This window comes from Ursus americanus, chromosome 19 (genome assembly GCF_024610735.1).
Source record: "Ursus americanus isolate L20-20 chromosome 19, mUrsAme1.1.p, whole genome shotgun sequence".
NCBI classification, from domain to species: Eukaryota; Metazoa; Chordata; class Mammalia; order Carnivora; family Ursidae; genus Ursus; species Ursus americanus.
In genome coordinates, this window is record NC_142145.1 from 39,299,991 (window position 1) to 39,315,509 (window position 15,519).

At 38.0% G+C, this 15,519-nt stretch overlaps 2 protein-coding genes across 3 annotated transcripts in view; one reads left to right on the forward strand and one right to left on the reverse strand.

Annotated features, from left to right (window-relative positions):
• Positions 1-15,519, forward strand: part of DSC1 (desmocollin 1) — a 325,511-nt gene that overhangs the window by 72,384 nt on the left and 237,608 nt on the right. The gene's annotated exons all lie outside the window — the stretch shown is intronic.
• Positions 1-15,519, reverse strand: part of DSG4 (desmoglein 4) — a 30,553-nt gene that overhangs the window by 810 nt on the left and 14,224 nt on the right. The window contains 7 exon segments of the mRNA XM_087869999.1: positions 2,465-2,673; positions 3,930-3,993; positions 4,139-4,278; positions 6,717-7,022; positions 9,327-9,554; positions 11,677-11,816; positions 13,138-13,409. Of these exon segments, the coding sequence (XP_087726125.1) occupies positions 2,465-2,673; positions 3,930-3,993; positions 4,139-4,278; positions 6,717-7,022; positions 9,327-9,554; positions 11,677-11,816; positions 13,138-13,409 (1,359 nt within the window).

Here is a 15,519-nt window from a genome sequence, read left to right on the forward strand (position 1 = left end):
CTTAAAATACCCAAAGAATAACAAGACGTTGGCCTTAGAAGTGTCTGATCTGAGGAGATTTTAATGGAATGAACTGAAAAAAAACACTGATGATTTTTTGCTAAAATACTAAGTGGAATTTTTAAAGGCGATCCGTCTGCACTGATGGTGCATAGAATTCGAATAAATGTGAACTTATTTGAAAGCTAACAAATAATAATTTCTACATTTTATTCAGATTTTGACAATTCGGATTTGTCAAAAACAAGGTTTTAGTTTTTTGGATTTACAGTCTTTTGTTTCTGAGGTGGTCTAAAATAACAGAATATATTTAGTTATCTTCAACATGTTATTTACTTAAGGAGAGATAGTTGATCAACTTGGAATAAAAGCATATGTAAAGATGTCAATATCTTTAAGCTTCAGAGACTTATGTCCAAATGTTCAGTGGTTTTATGTGACCTAAGTGTAGAGAGCCAAGATGTGTTTGGAGTTAGGTTAACAGGAATAAGGCACTAAGAGGTTACCTACTGTGATTTTCAAATTATTTTTAATTACAGCCCCTTTAAATGAAATCCTAGGTAGGAGCCCTCTAAGTAGAACAGATGAAAGAGAACTTCTCTGTTCGAAGGGGGTGGGGTGGCTGCCAGTTCTTTCCCCACTTTCCCTCAACTGCTATGGTCCTTTTTGGGTTCCACGAAATCCCGTGGGGCCTGATATGATATTACCGCCTCTCTATTTTGTAAAAAAGGTACCCGAAGGCCCAGGAGAGTGAATGGCATGCCCAAGACTCAAATCATTGTAGAATGCTACCTCAAGTCCAACTCTCCTGTTTACACTACATCATGCTGCCTACCCTCTGGTCTGTACTAGACTCTAAATTCTACCATTGGAAATAAATGGTTTTAAGTCTTGAAATCAGGTCTTCATGAGTTTGGTATTACCTTAAAACTTTGCTGTTTAATATATTTTTAAAACTTTTATTTATATATTTATTTGAGAGAGAGAGAGAGAGTGTGTGCAGGTTGAGGGGGAGGGGCAGGGGAGAGGGAGAGGCAGACTCCCCGCTGAACAGGGAGCCTGACATGGGACTCAGTCGCAGCACGCTGGGATCATGACCTGAGCTGAAGGTGGACACTTAACTGACTGAGCCACTCGGGTGCCCTGCTGTTTGATATTTTGAAGTGACGCCTCTGTAAAAGGATAATCCCCTCTTGCCTGGGGCACAGGTTGGTTGTAGGGGTGGAGGGTGATGGTATAAAACATGGCAGGAAGGAAGCACTTCACCATTCTACAGGTTTCACCTAGTGAAGGGAGAGGCTGCGTGTCACCACCTCTGAAATCTAGTGCCATTTTTTTAAGTGTAGAGTTGAAATGTTTGGGGAAGGATGACCTCAGTGCTCACAGAGAAAGGAGAACACGTTTTGATTTTATTTGACATATCAGAATGCCCAGTGCAATTTTGACATTAATGGTGAAGCTCTTTTAATATTAGTGTGACTTTTATGAATGCTTCTTCGTTAAATATAATTTCTATGACATTTCTATGATACGTATATAATTTGTGCCCATTTATGGAGCGTACTTAGTGATATCAATCACTCATTTAAATAGTCGATATTATTCATGCATAGTCTGTGATAGTATGTGTAACCACCAATTTTAAGAAAGAGCTTAGAATTGCAGTATCCTTAGCACTTTTTTGTTAAGAGCAGTGGTGAAACTCATGTAATTACCATATACGGAGTAAAACAGGCCAGTTGAAATATGAGATGAAATGGATTGCTAATTAAATGAAATAAACATACTAAATGGTGATTCACAAGGGGATTTATTTACCCCTGTGCTACTCTTGGATTGGTTAGGCCAATCCAATGCCTATGGAGCTTTCTTCTTTGGAATGCTCCTAGACCCATGATCCCTTCTCTTAGTGAGGGACAAGTATCCTTGGTGATGGGGCACTGGATACAGAATAGGAGACAGGGGTTCTAGGCCCTGATCTATCACCAAGTCATGGTGATGCTGTGTTCCTGAGTTACCATTCTCTTCCATCCCCAGTCCTAGCTTTTAATTTATTTTTTTCTCCTTTGTGTTGGAGGTACCTGCAGAGCAGGAAGGACACCATAAAGACAGGACATGGGTACATTTTTTTTCTCTTGATCAGGATCCTCCTGTTTGGTGCTGCTACGGGAAACAAAGTGGGAAAACCAGAAGGAGATGGAAGACAGAAAAATGGGAAAAGGGAAGTAGGGAATGATGAGAGATGCTAGCCTTTTCCACGATAGTAAGATGGATGTGTGTCAATTGAATATGAAATGCTTTTGACGAATTGGCTTTCTGTATTTTAAGGAGAAATGAAATAATTTTTTTTTCAAGATTGAGGTAGAATTGAGAATAACTGAATAGATTTCAGAAGAACCTACTGCCATTGTTGTTATCATTCAGTCTCAAGACTATTTTGGATAACCGTGTGCAGGGGGATTACCTCCGAGAAATAGCTGTCCAAGAAAGCCATGTTCAGGCCCATGTCTGCATATTCCCACTGGGTTCCTATAGTGGAACTCCTCCTCCGCCGAGCTCCTGCTGAATCTCCGGCGGCCAGGCCAGCGGCTGTCCCCAGACCTGTGTTGAGTTCCACTCCTGACACACCCCCTTCCACCGTTCCTCCACCCGCGTAGGTGTTCGTGTAGATTTCTGAAAGGAGAGCGTGTTCAGGTGACAGTGCTTGAGTGGTCTGCTGTGTTCATCCATGTGAAGCACTGCCAGCCCCTGTCTGCTGTGTTACACAGCACACCTACCCACACACGTAGGTCCTGGAAAGCAAGGCAAGCAGCCTTCCGAGTTCTACCCAGTCTCAGGCTTGCTAATAAAATAAAAGTAAATGGTACAGAGGGAGCCAGCTTTCAGACTTTGGTCTCACATTTGCACAAGCTTCTCCCCTAGACTCACAGGTGGAGAGCTAGCCAAGAGGAGCAGGACCTCTGCCTCTGCCCTGGTCCCTCTAATCGCTGCCTCTGGCAAGCTGCCCCGGCCTGTCAGAGAGGGCTTGCACCCCACCCAGGACCCCTCCAGAGCAAGGCCAGCAGAAACGGAAACAGTCCTCATTCACCCCAGCGCTGGCGGGAGAGCTAGCTTTCATAGGTGTCTTCGGCCACCTTAGGGTTCCGGTATCCAGAGTCTGGTTTGGGATACTCAGGAACCACCACTGAGAAATCTCACATCTGCTCTAGAATTGGGTAACCTCTCAACTTTGTTCAGTCATTGCCCACTAGCTGGGTATTTTACAGTATTCCTAGGTGTACATGGAACTGGTAAATTAGGAGAATATAAGACTGGTGAGGCAAAGGCATGTGTATATTAACAGAGCATATTAGCTACTTTTTCTTTTCTTATTTTTTTTGAACAGCTTGTATTACAAATAATGGCTATAATAGCTCTCTGTACAAGGCACTGTTCTAATGTATATTTTGTGATAATATATGTACACATTTTGTGTGTATATGTATGTGTGTATATTTTGTGATATGTATTCACATACCACACACATACATATATAATATATATCATATAGTATATAATACATACATTATGTATCATACATTATATGTGTATATGTCACTCTTTACAGTGACACTTTGAAGTAGGTATTATCATAAACCCAATTTCAAAGATAAGGAAATTGAGGCCCAGAGAGATTAAGTGCTGGCCCAAGGACATAGCTGGGAATCAAACTCAAACATTCTGGTTCTAGAGTTTACCTTTTTAACTGCTATGCCATGCTACACTGCCCGTAGCTAACTTCAAACATGTAACGTTCCCTCTCATTATACCATCATCCAAAGAGATTGGCAGACATACTGTTTTCTTTAAAATTACTTGTACATGAAATTTATCTGGTTGAATTATTTTGCAAATTTTAAAAAGAAAAACAGATTTTGGTGTCCACTGACCAGAAGAATCTATACGATCCTGGGTATTAGAGGCTGTCATGGGTACACCTATATTTGACACATCCTGAAAAGAAAGAAAAATATTTTTTAAATGCATGCTCTATGTTTAACATATAAAAATGGACATATTTTTATTTTTTGTGTCTTGTATAATTGTCAAGACATGCTCAATTCCATTAAACCCCACCCTTCTCTGGAACATGACTCACCCTGTCTTCGGGATGGGCCCCTTCTATCCTCCAAGACTGCATCACTCCTTCTCCCCCCTCTGGCACAGGAGCAAACCTCGTCCCCAGGCCTTCGGGCTGTCTTCCTTTGCAGCAGCACATGAGCAGCAAGAGCGGTGACACTACCCAGGAAGTGGACAGAGAATTAGCGCATATTGCCCAATTTAGGGAGTCACTCAGTGCCTCCTTTTTCAAAAAATGTGGTATTATATTTAGAACCAAAGGGATAAATGCAAATGTAAGCAAGCATCAGTTTTCCCTAAAGGACTGAATATACATATCCATGTTTATAAACACCAAACCACCAAATCACAAATTTGGGATCACGTAATCAGGGTTCTTTAGTGATAGATTAGGAAAGTAAGGTCCTTTCTTCCCCCTACTCTAGGACTCCCAACTGGTTGCTGGGAGATCCAGGATTCAAATCCAATTTTCTGACTCCTAGTCCTCCATGTACATACATATAATTATCTGTGTATGTATGTATATTTGCTAGCCTATACACACATATGAATAAACATGTTCTTACCTCCAAGAGCATGTGTATATGTGCAGGTACGTGGATATGTATATAAGTACACATAGACTCTCTCTGTGGATATGTATATATATTTGCATATCCATATAAAAACCAATATCTACAAACCCATGTACCCAAACATAATGTATATATGTGTAAGTTAAATACATAATCAATATATGCAATCAAAAGGATTGAATACAAATTTCAGTATAGGACCTAGAAATAGGTCTCTTCTTCAACCCTTATATTTACACTTAGAATTAATCAAATATCACCCACTAAATTTAATCGAACTATTTACTTTTATTATTTTAAGATTTTTATTTACAAACTATAATGAAAAATTTACCTCAATTCTACACTTTAATCCATAAATATCGACATTTCTTAAGTTTTCTAAGATTCTAGAATACATTCAGTTTAGTTCTTTGGGTCCACTGCAGTTGTTTTTATACTTTTCCATGCATTCCACTGAATTAATTAGAGGTACAGGAGAAAGTATCCAAGCTGCTTTTATCAGGGCTTTTATTAATTTCGTTGAAATAGTTAATCTCACTGGGAGCAAACATCAAAAGTCTTAAATGAAGGTCTTTGAGAAGGTGTTTTGGGCGGGGACCCCTCCTCTCACCAGCACACTGCTTCTCCCCCACCAGAACACAGCCTGGGCTTCTCCATTGAGAACAAATCACTTTGTCCAAAAGGTTATGCCCCTTCTACAATTGACTTCACAACTCTTAGGCTTTCTCGGCCTGGTTAAGGAAGAGTCATGAAATTTTGAGTGCTAGTCCTCTGGGAATGCAGCTGATTCTGGGTTTTTATCCCTGAACTGCACATTAGCTTCAGCAAAGGACTTACACATGCCACAACTGGGGTCTCATCTTGAGTACTCCTGCTTGAACAGGATTAACCTTAAAGATCTCCAGTGATTCTGTTGTGCAGCTGGGACTGGCTTAAAGGCAAGCTGACACCTCGACTCATTTGCTATTGTCCGGTTCTGGGAAAATATCTCTAATACCATTATGATAATCACTCATGATCTTGGTATAATCTTGAAAGTTCGTATTAGTATAAGAAAGAGAGTCTGCCCAAAAGTCATTAGTTATTTTTTCACGCCTCAAAATGATAATGTTTCCATGTGTACTTCTCCATTGAAACATATTCATATTATAGTTTGAAGGATTTAGTCAGCTTTAATTTTAGAATCCAGTTTTTGATTTCCATAAAATCTAAAGTATTACAGGAGCAGCCTAAATGTATTGCTCCTCTGAGGAGCACATGTTTTAAAAAATGGTAGAGGCAGAGGAGGACCCTTTTGCAGTGTTTGCTTAGGGACCTCACCATTCCTATGACCATGGTCTTAGTTGTAGACACTCCTATCAAGAGTCCAGAGGCTCATTTTCTCTTCCAGGCTCTTCTCCCTGCTTCCTGTTATTCCAGCGTGAACATGTCACCTGATCTTTCACATCTTCACTGATTTCTCACTGCCTGTGGACCGAAGCCCAGAATGTTTGGCTTATCACGAATATTCCTGTGTGATGGTTCCCAGCCTACCTTTTAGGCTGTCCATTTCCTGAGTGTTTAGTGCCTTTCCATCCCTCTCCTTGTTTATGTTTGTGTTGTTCCTTTCATATTTACCCAGATACCACCCTCTTTCTAAGAAAATTTTTAGCTTATAGGGCCTCGGTCAAAGGCACTTTCTCCATAAAGACTCCCAACCTTTCCCACTTGGAGTTGAATTGCTTCTACCTCTCTTAAAGCACTTTGCTGAAATTTTCATGATGGGATTTACTCTATGTTTTGCTGTATTATACTTAGAAATTTGCTTGGCTTTTCATCGCTATGACCCTCACTAATTCTAGTTATCATTACTGAACAAGTATATGCCCTTCTTAGTTCCACTGTTTTTTTCCAAATTCCCATGAGAATTGCTGTAGATACCAAAAGGACATGGCCAAATGAATCTACCCACCCCAGTGAGCCTGCTTACATTCTTATTTTGAAGAACTCCTGAAAAAGGGGCTTTGATCCAGTACTTACAAAGTAGTAGGAGTAGTCCCATGGCGATCATGCCAATCCCTGTCGGTCCGAGACCAACATTTGAACCCCCAGCTTGTTCATCAGTGACAGTCCCATATATGTCACTGGTAGCTGAGCTGCCGTCCTCTACGTTGATGCCCGTGGTACTAGAATACAAGCACATGTGGTTGTTGTCACATTCGCAGGCCTCTAACGCCACAATCTGTGGCAATTCGCATGCTCGGTTATAGCTGTCCTTCACTATGATTGGGATTTGGTAAACTATAGGATTTAAAAGCTGCTCAGCCGTCAGGATTGCAGAGGTAGCTGAAATGGAAGAGAGGAAAGAGAAAATAAATTGAAATTCCTTGGGTAACCCTTCTTAATACCCAAGATTTACCTAGGGCCTGATTTTTTTCATGTTCCCTTAGTCATACGGCCCCCTATACTTATTTTTAAAAAATATTTATAATGAATTGTTTAATACTTCTTTCTAAGGAATTGTTATTTCTCTGAAGCATGCTGGGACCCTGTTGCTTATTTTCCAGAGTAACGATATTTGGCATATTATATGCGTGCAGTAAATATTTGTCCAATGAATGAAGAATATCAAGCAGAAAGGAAATATTAGAAGTCTTCTATTTAGGATTACAGTTTGCAAATACCCTCCTTAAGACTGTTGTTTATCTCTTATTCAAAGTTGCTGTTGTTTCATTTAAATTTAAATGATTCCAGTAACTATTATTTTCCTAATTCTTTGTGCTACTATTGCTTATCGATTTGCATGGAAACTTTGCTTAAAACATAGGTTGAAATTTATTTATTAACCCAAGGAGGGCTTAGAGATGATTAAATTTACACCTAAATCATGAATGTTAATTGATTAATACATAACATGCAATAATTGTGAATATTATGTTTTATTAATTTCATTTAGCTGCATGATAAACCAGCTATGTCTGCTGAAATATGATCCGTGCACAAGGCTAGAGTTAAATAACATGCAATGCCATAGCACATTAGGTGAAAGCTTATTCTGTTCTTTAACACCAACATCGAAATAGGACTCTAGAAAAATTGTCTCCAATGCAATTATATTTTTTATTGGCAAATCTATAATGTAATTTGAATACCTTTACGAACCTCCACATTGAACCTTTTTTTTTTTTTTAATGTTTTTACTCATAGTACCTAGGATCTTAATGAGGAAAATGTGGTTAGCAGTTGTTATTTAAGAATGGCATATTATTGGGCTTTATAGGAAGGGTGAATTCAAAGTTGTCTTAATTATAATATGGTTATAGTTATATGGTTATATGGTTATAATATGTACTACTGTTTGCCTGTTTTAATGTGCTTAACTTTTTAAAATATTAAAATGGTTTTGTGGAAAAAAGCTAAAAAGTTTTATTATGAAAACAATTTCCTCTTTTGACTAAGTCCTTAAGGGTGGCATTTTTTTCTGGCATTGTTTTAGGGTTTCTCCATCCTATGAATGGAGAAACTTAGTGGCTTCAGAAAGGTGGGAAATATTTCCTCTCTGGGCTCTGAGGTCTGACCCCCATCCCATCACTCCCTAAAAATCTTTTATTGTTGCCTCAAATGCATATGAAATTAGAGAGCTATTTTAACCCAAATGAGGTCCTCTTACAGTATTTCAGTTTCTATTATATGTTTAACATCTCCGGGAAGTAGAATCTAAGTATATAAAATGTTATGTTGTCTGAAATTTACTCTCAGTACTTTCAGGCATTCATTTTTACATAGCAACAGTTAGCACAAACACACATACTACTCAGACATCTTTACTGTTTAAATACCTTGGTTTATGTGTTTCTTTGTATCTAAATGCTTCACATAATTCTAATTTTAATGCTGTATATACTACATCTTAATAATATGTACTACTGTTTGACTAACTTGTCTTCCCATATTGAGCAATTTGGACTTAAATTTTTACCTTTACAAAAAGTCTGAAATTGGGGCACCTGGGTGGCTCAGTCGGTTAAGCATCTGCCTTCAGCTCAGGTCATGATCCCAGGGTTCTGGGTTCAAGTCCCACATCGGGCTCCCTGCTCAGTGGGGAGTCAGCTTCTCCCTCTGCCTCTGCCCCCTGCTCATGCACTTGCTCTCTCTCTCTGTCCCTTTCTCTCAAATAAAAAAAAGTCTGAACTTATCACTCTTTCTAAAAAGAATTTCATTGCTCTTATGTGCACCTGAGTAGAAAATATGTATATGTGTCTATGGGATATGTGAGTTTCAGAAACTTATTTGCCTGAAATAATTTAAAATAGGGAATTGTAACACATGGTGAGTTAGTCAAGGGTTCTGTTTATTTCAAACTGATCAAATATTGGTGTAGCACCCCATATATACAAAATGGTAGATAAACTGATATTTACATACTACTATTCGTAATTGCGGTATTGATAAAACATTTTTACTTTTATAACAGTTTAAAAATTTTCTAAATATCCTAAGTGTGAATATGAAAGATTTTCTCACTTATTATGAATATGGCCAAGAATCACAGAAACAGCGATAGAAAGTATTATTACATGTCTTGCCTAATTATTTAGTCATTGTTTTTGCTTTTGGTCTTAAAGATGAGCAAGTTTGCATTCCACTTACCATTTATTGATCTGATATCCCACGAGTTAGCTGTCCCTGGTGGTTGATCAACAACACAGAAGGTATAGGGAGACCCATAAGAATGATCACCAACGTCTCTTGCAGAGATAAGGATCGATGGAGAGGCAATGCATATGTAATCACTTTCAGCAAAAACAACTGGACAGTAATCATTGACATCAGGAACTTCGATACATATGGTTCCTGTTGCTGTTTTCCCAGAGCCATCTGAAACAGCAGAGCATCATGGGTGTTGGGGTTAATGGTGTGAGGGAGAAAACTCTTTCTTATATTCCACGATGATGCCACAGCATAAAGGAATAGCATGAATGACTCCTTGAGGTGGGGCCTGATGGGTTCCTGCTTATTTCAATGACCCAAAGCCACTTTTGCCTTAGTCACTACCTGCCAGCCATGCTGGCTTCTTTTTAGTTCTTGGAACAAGTTTCTTCCTAACCCAGGACTCTTGTGCATTCTATTCATTCTTTCCAAAATGTTTTTCATCTCAATTTCATTTGGCCAACTCCTACACATCCCACGATGCAAAAGTAAATGTCCTTCAGAGAAGCCTCACAGCTTTCTGTTCCTACCCTGTCCCTGTGAACGAGATTCCCAGTCCAGCTTGTGGCCTTCCATTCACAATGCTTATTGAGTTCTGTGTTTGTAGGAAAATAACCACGATTGAAATGCAATAATTGTCTGTGTATTTTTTCTTTCTGTTTTGCTGTTTATTTTAATGCCATCTCTTAGATGCTATTTCTCATTGAAATGGCACTTCTGAAAACAAACATAAATCTGTTAAATTTTTTTCCTAACCTACTTGACACAACTTTTGGGTTAATATAGTTTATTAGAAAGGGCAGCAGACCAAGAAATAAGAATCTGGGCTTTTAGTTCACTTTTCCATCTGGTTGGCTTGGGCCTGTGCAGATACTCTGCTTAGGTACCTAAACAAGGTACCCTTGTTTTTAGCTTTCTGTTGTACATTTTGATAGTTTTTTTCCTCCCTCTTTATTCACTTGATGACTAATTTTTATTCTAGTTTTTGAAGGTATTCACATATGACCAACATGCAAACATAGGCCCTGATCAACATGGTCAGAATCCATTATAGGAATAGGTTTTCTAGAATACTGATAATAGACTATAATATTTCGATAACAGACCCAGGTGTTAAAAGTTACACTCATAGGATGAAGACCAGAACATATGGACCATAATTACTTGGGTATTATCATGGTTTCTTTTCAAGTCTTATACTTCCCCTTTATCTTTTTCTTTGGCCACTGTAAAGCTCAGATATTGATAATACAGACCTATAGTATCTGTCTTCTATTAGGTATATATGTGGAACATCTGTTTTCTCTCTTCTGTCCTGATTATTGACCTTTTTCTGTTTTGTTCTGTAGTAGCTGGTTTCCTAGGCACTGTTCAGAGAATGATTAACTACCGATACATAAATTCCTGTTGCAGTCACCAGGAAGAACGCTTAATAGATTTTCCCACATGAGAAGCAGCTCAGTTAAAAGTTCAATGTATCTGCACTTATGACTTTTAATTTGGCTCTTATACTTGGAATAATCTTGTGATTTAACATCTTACTTTTGACAACATGACCACTTAAGCTGCACTTACACCGGCCTCTCATTGTAGCTGAGTTTTAGTGGTTCTACAATAACCATACTCTTGGGACACCTGGGTGGCTCAGTTGGTTAAGTATCTGACTCTTGGTTTCCGCTCGGGTCATGATCTCAGGGTCCTGATATGGAGCCCCACCTCGGACTCCAAGCTCAGTACGGAGTCTGCTTGTCCCTCTCCCTCTGCCCCCCACCCCCGCCGCCCCCCCTCGCTTGCACACGCATGCACAATCTTTCTCTCATAAATAAAAAAAAAATCTTTTAAAAAACCCTTAAAATAACTATACTCTTTGGGACACTGCCTTTCCCAAAGGTCCTCCCACAAATGAACTTTGTATACATTTTGTAGCACTCACTTTACATAAACATTCCTAACATACTCTGAAAGTTGGATTAAACATCTCAAGAAATGAGGCCATAAGCAGAAACTGAATTCTACTTTTAGACTTAAACTTTTATGGTTTATGCTGTAAGTCACGTACATTTCTTTTTTGGAAGTAGGTAAAATAAATTATGATTTAAATGTAAATTATGGTTGTGAGTGTACTGAGTTCAGTTCTTAATGTAAGATATTTAGAACTCTCTATAAGTCTTGCAGACAGACACACTAAATGATGTATTTTATTAGAGTCAATCTCATAGCAATATGAGAATTACATTTATATTTAATGGAATAATAATTTTATTAAAATATTGAGAAGAAATTTTCTTACCGTCTATAGCGAGGATCTCTGCTGTGTATATCCCGTTGGTAATATATTTTGAGTTCTTATCAAATTCCCTAGAAAATTGTATCTCACCAGTCCGTGAATCTACTTTTAACCAGCTGCCTGCATCATGTCCTATGATATACCTGTTTTTAAATAATGAAATTCATCATTTGCTCATATGAAAGTTAATAATTTTAAGTCATATACATTGTGTTAAACATAAATATGGTGTTTGTACGCTTTATGTTGATAATTGCCTTGGTTTGTAAAATGTATATATATCAATAAAATTTTAGTGTTGAACTTATTAATACACAGGTTCACAACAGAGTTTTAAAATTTCATGATTCACACTCTTCTAGCTCTTACTATAATCCTTAGTAAGATGTGTGAGTCTCTTTCAGGTTTATTTATTATAGCAGTATCTACTGAGGGAATATCCTTTACTCATTTTTACATGTGATGTACTTTGTTTTTCCTAGATTTTAAGGCATATTAGTTTTAGGGTACCTCGCTGTTGGCCTGTTAGGGGTTGTGGTATTACATCAATATCAATATCATATCATATCATATCATATCATATCATATCATATCATAATATAATGGATTCAAAGTGCTTGACCTTAGTGAAGATCTGGCCTCTGTACCAGGCACAATTTCAAGCATCTAAGGCGTGTATCTGACACATCCTTTTCCTTTATCCCATACTGAGAGACTTCATAATTTTTGTTGTCTGTCAATTTGTCTATTAAGTAATCAGAACTGTTAATATCAAAGTAATTTACATGTCAATAGACTCTTTACTCCTAAAATATTAGGAGGAGGAAAAGAAGAAAGATAAGGAAAGGACACAGAGAATACTTACATATTTCACTAGAGTTGTTTTCTAGAGTATCTTGTAACATAATGTAATTCATGTATAATCTGTGTACCTAGTGCCTCGAATGCCTATCTTTCTATTTCTCCACTTCTGACTTTCTTTGTACTCATCAGATTTTTGAAACACCTGTGTTTCGGCTTCTTCTATTATCTTTTCTCTTCCTCTTGAGATTAGCCCCCAAGTCATTAGGTAACACAAGTTTTAAGGAAACAAGCAGTGATTCATCTTTTATGATGTCTCATAGTTTACAATAGGCTTAATCAGCCTGGGGCAGGGGTGGTAAAAACTGGCCACATAAGATTAGAGAGACGCAGAGTCTCTTAGGAAGCCCTTTGACCTTTTGTTTCTCCCTGGACACAATTACCTTTCTAACCAGTTGGAAGCCATATTGCCTCTAAAATACTATTAAAATCTTGGAAAAATGTCAGTGCCACAAGAGTGTTCTAAAACAAGCAAATGAACAAGAGAAGCAAAGCAAAACTCAAAAAGGACTTCAGCCCACATAGTCTAGCACGTTCTGTGTGAGCTAACACTGGACAGAACCACATTGTATCACTTTGACATGAATGCAGTATTTGTGGTACCTGACATTTGTGGCAGGATTTCCTGTGTCCAAATCTGTAGCCGTGTATGTGCCAAGTGCGTAATTCAATAAGGAATTCCCTCTTATTCCTTCTCGTATACTGAAGGTCATAGAATTTGGTTGAAATGTGGGTCCTTCTTTCACATTAACCACCTGAATTCTCACAGGGATTGAGTGCATTTGGAATCGAGAGGCAACTGAGTGGTGAAATTCAGCTTGGTTTTTCACTCCGATACCAAGATGAATATTAGGCATTTGTTCATAATCCAGCATCTGAAATGATAGAAAGTAAAAAATTCCAAAACAGCAAAAGGACTCTCTTTTGATAGAATAAGTAGCCATGATAAGAAAGCAACACATTGAGAGTGAATTCAGGAGCTATGTAATTCAAATTTTTAGTGGGTAAAACTTTACTAATCACTGCATCAGATATTTCAGACAGGTTACTCCCTTTATCTCTCGGCATAATCAGGTATGTAGGTCATTTAGGCCTGTGACTTCAGTTAGACTCAAATCCTGGAGTTTTAAACTTCTTACGTAAAAACACTGAAGTCAAAAATCATCTCCTTCCAAATGAGAAACATAAACAATAAACTTACATGAAATAAAAAGGGGTTTGCAACTGGGGAATGAATAAATAGGACCCAGGTTTTCTTTGTAGAATCCACATCTGAGAATCTCTTGAAATCAGCGGAATAAAGGAGCCAATATATGTGATGTATATGAACATGTAATTTAAAAAAAAATGATGCAAACAACTTCTAAAGGAAAATTCATGATTATTAAATGCAGCCCCAAACTATAATTTCATTGTGCTGGGTCTGGTGGACAAGATTTCTTCACAGGGCACATTCAAATAAGTGAATACCTTTCCCAGAGAAAAGCCACCTTTGAAATGGGTTCTTTGGATAAAAGGTGAATGGAACCTTTTGATCCAGAATGATTGATGTGGTGACATGAAAAGTCACCACCAACAATTCAGCACAGAGCTGACTGTGAATTGCGTACTAAAAAATGGAGTTTTGGTTGGAAGAGAGTTCCCTCTTGTACAGTGAGTGAAAAAGCAGTTGTGAAAAAGGGAGTCCTGGACAAAGTCTGTTTAGAAGTGTTCTAGAAGCTAATGTAAGCATCCCTTGCATCACATTTACCAACAACAGAAGTCAAGATAACAGTGCCATCAGCAAGACCGTGAGGTAAATCTCTGCTTCTCAAGGAAATTCTATGGCATCATAAATATTTTCTCAGTATATTTTAGTTGATTTCTTCAGAAGAGCTAATAAGATGGAAGTAGTCACAGGAATTCAATTGCGACCTTATTTGGGGCCAGCTCCACATGATTTTCTTAGATTTCAGCTCAAACCCTTCAGGTTTGGGATTTTGATTCTTTTGTACATCTGTTCTCCTCCCTGATCCACACGATGCCTCGCACAGAGGCGACTATGAATGTTGTACTCAAAGATAGAATTTCGATTGGAAGAAACCACTCTTCTATAACTCAGTTTTCATTTTCTAGAATTCCATGTTGTTCTTAAATAAATGAAAGATCTGAGATCCTCTCTTCTGGTAGAGAAATCTCTTGGGGCTCTTTTGTGCATACACACGAATGTGGTTTTTGTTTGTCAGAAGAGTTCTTTCCCTTTTGAATAGATGTGGTGAAAAATATATTAATATGTATATAACATTGTGCCAATTATAGACATTCACAGAATATAGTGACAGGAAATTGGTTGGGGCTAATCTTCCCTCCAAGAGGGAAGATAAAAAGCAGAGGAAAGGCACAGAGCCTGTCTTACATCCTTTGCAAGTGGGACCTTTTATCAAGAGTTTTGTGCTTGTGTGCAGAGGTCAGGATTGGGCGAAGAGCAGTGAAAACAACCACGAGAACAGTTACCTGTTACAACAATCTAAGTCAATGATGAAGATGGTAAGAAGATGGGTAAGAATTATATGACATGTCTAGATCTTGGTTGTTAACTGAGATGCAAGGTTGAACAAATTCTGATCGCTGGCAACAAACTTGACTAAATATTCAGAATATGATAGGATGGTAGGTGATTTCTCGTCTCTTCCTTATCTATGTTAATTCAGCAATGGCTTCTATTCTTGTTCCCTCATTTCCATTTTTACTGCTGTTGCCTTAGATCAGGTAGCACCTCAGGACTTGATTAATATATAATTAGTTTCTTAACTTTAATCTTTCCGGAGTAGAACTCATAATGTGACTGCTATTTTTTTTTTTAATATCCCCAAGTTTTCTTGGTCTAGAAGTAGGGATTAGTAAAATTGTTTGGGTGAGAGCAGATAGTAAATATTTTAGGCTTCGGAGGTCATACGCATTTTTTTGTCTTAAACATTCAATTCAGCTGTTGGAGGATAGAAATGG